The 3,788-nt window shown below is 37.6% G+C and overlaps 1 protein-coding gene across 3 annotated transcripts; it reads left to right on the top strand.

The window, feature by feature from the left end:
* Positions 1-440: 440 nt before the first annotated feature.
* On the top strand, positions 441-3,758 carry LOC102297919 (TATA box-binding protein-associated factor RNA polymerase I subunit A). 3 transcript variants are annotated; one of them, XM_005953467.3, is made up of 7 exons: positions 442-666; positions 1,078-1,111; positions 2,089-2,262; positions 2,569-2,732; positions 2,833-2,946; positions 3,041-3,239; positions 3,468-3,758. In XM_005953467.3, the coding sequence occupies exons 3-7, from the start codon at positions 2,136-2,138 to the stop codon at positions 3,692-3,694; spliced, it is 831 nt and encodes a 276-aa protein (XP_005953529.1). In that variant the 5' UTR covers positions 442-666; positions 1,078-1,111; positions 2,089-2,135; the 3' UTR covers positions 3,695-3,758. The 3 variants fall into 3 exon arrangements, with proteins under 3 accessions (XP_005953528.1, XP_005953529.1, XP_005953527.1); XM_005953466.3 differs by lacking the exon at positions 1,078-1,111 and having other exon boundaries at positions 441-666; positions 3,468-3,757; XM_005953465.3 differs by lacking the exon at positions 1,078-1,111 and having other exon boundaries at positions 442-670; positions 3,468-3,757.
* Positions 3,759-3,788: the final 30 nt, after the last annotated feature.

Genomic DNA, 3,788 nt, shown 5'->3' with positions numbered 1-3,788 from the left:
GTCACTACCCACAGCTCGTGGCCATAGGTGAGGGTAGGGACGTAGATCGACCGGTAAATTGAGAGCTTCGCTTTTACACTCAGCTCCCTCTTCACCACGTAAAAAAACAAACAAACAAAAATAAACAAAAAAAACCGTGAATAACATGAGCTATGTAAAAAGTGACAAAATAATGTATTTTATACACTGCCCATGTTTAATATAAATAAAAGCGTAGAGAAAGTAAAGTGGAGAGGGTAAACAATGCTGTTTTGTGTCTAGGGTTTCTTATCCTTGTTTTTCCTCTTTTTTTCTTGAACGCAGCATTTTATAGAAACACAAAAGCGGAAATATCTGTAAACAGGAGTCATTTTTGTAAGGTTTCTTCGCTTCAATTCAGAGGAGGAAGGAGAAAAGTATTTGCCCCGCCCTTTCCGGGTACAGCAGCCAATGGCAGCGTAGCTTCCTACTGTACTTCCTTAGCTGCTAAAGCATGGCGGTCAAAAACAACGTGTGAAAGTCACAGTAATCAACAACATAGCAATCCGTTGCATTATATAAATTTTCAAGAGTAACAACAGCAATGCTCGTTGGATAGGACGTTAGCTCTCTGATGCAGGTAGCTGTTAACATCGGTACGGAGGATAAACAATTTTCTCCAGAAAAGTCTGAGCAAACTTAAAACTGGTGGGTAAGTCAGAAGAAAACAGACCGTTTCTTTGTTGCTTTTGTGGAAAAATGTTCATTTCTTGATATCTTAAAACTTAAAGTTGTAGTTTTTCGCTGGCCTCTAAATAAGCTGTTGTGAATAAAGCTCATGAGTTAGCATCAAATACAGCTGCAAAGAATAGCTCTGCACTAACTAGACTGTAATAACACTGCTATATCCCATGTGTAGATGTCCAAAGTTTTATCAATTGCACATTGCCAACTCTAGTATAAAGTGACCAATTATATTATGAAAGCTTTTGAAGCGGTCTTGCTCTAATACACATTACTGAACTATTGGCAAGCACACCTGTTTAAATGCAGTACTGTGCAAATATTTCAGCCTCTACTAAGTATTGAATACTTTTATTTTGTCGGTTACCTTCTCAGGAAGTTAATACACAGACACAAGTAAAGTCCTAAAGTGAGTATTTTTGTCTTTAAAACAGCAGTAATGCTTCTATGTTCTCATACCCAACGTTTTTAAGCTACTGGGTAGGTTGTTCCAAACATTTCTATAGTGGATTCAAGCTGCCTGATTTGATCTTGTGTCTGTATGCAAGCCCAGATTGACTGCTTTTTTTTCTTTCAAAAATGACTCTGGCAATATACAGTGCTTAACAAATTTATTAGGGTTTATGCCACAGCCACCCTAAATCATATTTATTTTCTGATTAAGATGTCAAATTACAGCTATTTACTACTTCTGTTTACTTCCTAACCAGAAGAAAATAACTCAGCTCAACTTTGGGTATACAAAGTGAATTCAGTTTGTTATTTGACTAATAAATAACAAATGTACTTTTTACTTTAAACAAGTTTTTGATAATTTCTAACATTTTTTTCTCTTTTTTTACAACATAAATTAATTAAGCACTGCATGTTTGGAGTAATTATCATGTTGCACAATAAATTTGGGAGCCATCAGATACCTTTCTGTATGTGGATGAGAATCCAAAGTATCTAAGATTTTTGCATGATACGGTTTGGTTTAGTGTTGTGGGGGCAAAATACTAACCCCAAGTTGCTCTCCGGTGCATCCATCAGAGTATGAATGCTTGTGAAGTTTAGATAGAAAGCACTTACAGGGAAAGACCATAGAAAAAGTGTTTGTGTGAATGGGTGAATGAGGCAAGTTGTGTAAAGCATTTTGAGTGCTCAGATAGAGTAGTAGTGCTATGTAAGAACCAGTTCATTTACCATTTTGATAGACAATTTTTAGTGCAGTAGCACTGTGGTGTAATTGGAATTTGTTGTCATGCATATCTTTAAATAAGTTTTCATGAAACAGTGACACTAATGGTGCCTGTTTTTGATTGCTTTGTATTATATAATAATACGTACCTTTTAAAAAGGAAGAAAAATACATTTATGTATTTGTTACTAATTTACTTCTTGCAGATGAGCCGGTTAAAGTATCCTGACTGAGTCTAACTGCTGTGCTGATTATGGATGACTTAGAAAGAGAGCTGGAGCCTCACATTGACTTAGAGAATGACTCTGACTCCTCAGAGGACAACTCTTCAAAAGGAGAGAAGAAATCAAAGTTCCCTCTGGTTAAACCCATTTATGGAGGTGGGTTGTACAGAATTTCCATAAATAATTTTTTCTGTTAGACAGCAGAGGACATATTAGATGCAAGACTTATTGCTCACTGATCAATGTATGGTATACTGTTTGCCGGCTTCTGCATAGTCCTGGATTTTACATTATAGAAAAGTTTAGTCAGCGGTAATTAAGAAATAATTTCTTCACTTTAATGTGAAATAAAAATATTTTATTTCTTTATTAAAACAAATTTAAAAGGTATCATAAATGTTTCTATCAGCCTCACAAATCCAATGCTGTCTGAGGTTTGGAACTCATACCTTTCATCTTCAGATCAGACTCAACAGAATGGGTTTCGCCGGACCACCAGCATGTGTCGGGAGCGCATCAGAGAAGCCATGCTGCACCACAGATGGGAGGAGGCAGCAGAATATATGGTGTACTACCCCCAAATTTTAGAAGACAGAAATCTTTTCACAGCGCAGCCATCTAAGGAGGTAGATTTTATTAGAATTAATAAAGACTTGTTTAAACACTCAGCTTTAAACACTGCATTCATTTTCATCCTTGACCTTAATGCTCTCTTTGAAATTTCAGTTTATTTGGAGAACTGCCACTGAGATCTTTCACCATCATCCCAACTCAACAATGGAAGATTACAACACCATCTATGAGCGAATGAAGCATTCGGGATTTAGACATTACCTAATGGTACTTCAACTAATAAAAGTGGCCGCAGTGTAGTTTTCATGTGAATCTGCATATTTTTTTTTTCTTATGAGGTGTTGTCATTTTGTGTTTCTAGATTTCTCTGGAACATTCCTTCCACCTCCTGCTCCACCAGCAGATTGAAGATGCAAAGCGGCATCTTGCTAGCGCTGAGAGTTGGAGGCACGGGAAAGAGACAGCAGCTCAGATTCAGAATATTAAACTGATCCAGGCGTACAGGGGCCTGTTGGATTATATCATCTGGTGTGACAAAAAGTCCACACGCTCCAGCAGCGGTAAGGCAACGTGCAGCATAACAGCCCAGAACATGCATTATTTAGGTTTCTCAGTAAGAGGCGTGTAGGAGGCTCGTGTGAAGTCACACTGCCACCTACAGGTCAGACATGGGAACTGCGTGTTTGACAGAGCAGTTTAAATTCATTATGTTGGGGAAAAATGTGTTTGTGTGTGAAAACCTGTCTGTCTGGGCTCACATCTTTGATGTTTGGTGCTCTCTTTTTCAGATTATTATGAATCTGATTCCAATCAAACCATGCAAAACTACTTCAGGCAAGCGTCAGTGAATCTTGAGGAGATTTTGAAAAATCCAGGCGTCTGGGATTGTTTCATACTGAGATATGTTGAGGTAAACACTCATTCCTTCCTTCGTTTCCTTCATCCGTCCATTTTTTTTCTGCTTATCCAATTCAGGATCACAGGGGCGCTGAAGCCTATCATGATGTATTTATGACTGTGTTTTTGTTACCTCTCTTGTGAAGCACTTTGTGACATCTGTCTGTGAAAAGTGCTATATAAATAACCTTTTACTTACTTACTGAAGAAGC

The sequence above is a fragment of the Haplochromis burtoni genome, unplaced genomic scaffold (genome assembly GCF_018398535.1).
Source record: "Haplochromis burtoni strain Fernald_Lab_line unplaced genomic scaffold, NCSU_Asbu1 Contig_4520, whole genome shotgun sequence".
In the NCBI taxonomy this organism is placed as follows: domain Eukaryota; kingdom Metazoa; phylum Chordata; class Actinopteri; order Cichliformes; family Cichlidae; genus Haplochromis; species Haplochromis burtoni.
The sequence above is the reverse complement of the archived record's forward strand: the minus strand, read 5'-3'. Positions and strand labels throughout refer to the sequence as shown.

What these genes read in the sequence shown, in the direction of transcription:
- LOC102297919 (XM_005953467.3), top strand. Translation starts at nt 2,136, where the DNA reads ATGGATGACTTAGAAAGAGAGCTGGAGCCTCACATTGACTTAGAGAAT. An exon ending in GGTTAAACCCATTTATGGAG is followed by an intron (nt 2,263 to 2,568) that starts GTGGGTTGTACA and finishes TTTCATCTTCAG; the next exon opens with ATCAGACTCAACAGAATGGG. An exon ending in GATTTAGACATTACCTAATG is followed by an intron (nt 2,947 to 3,040) that starts GTACTTCAACTA and finishes TTGTGTTTCTAG; the next exon opens with ATTTCTCTGGAACATTCCTT.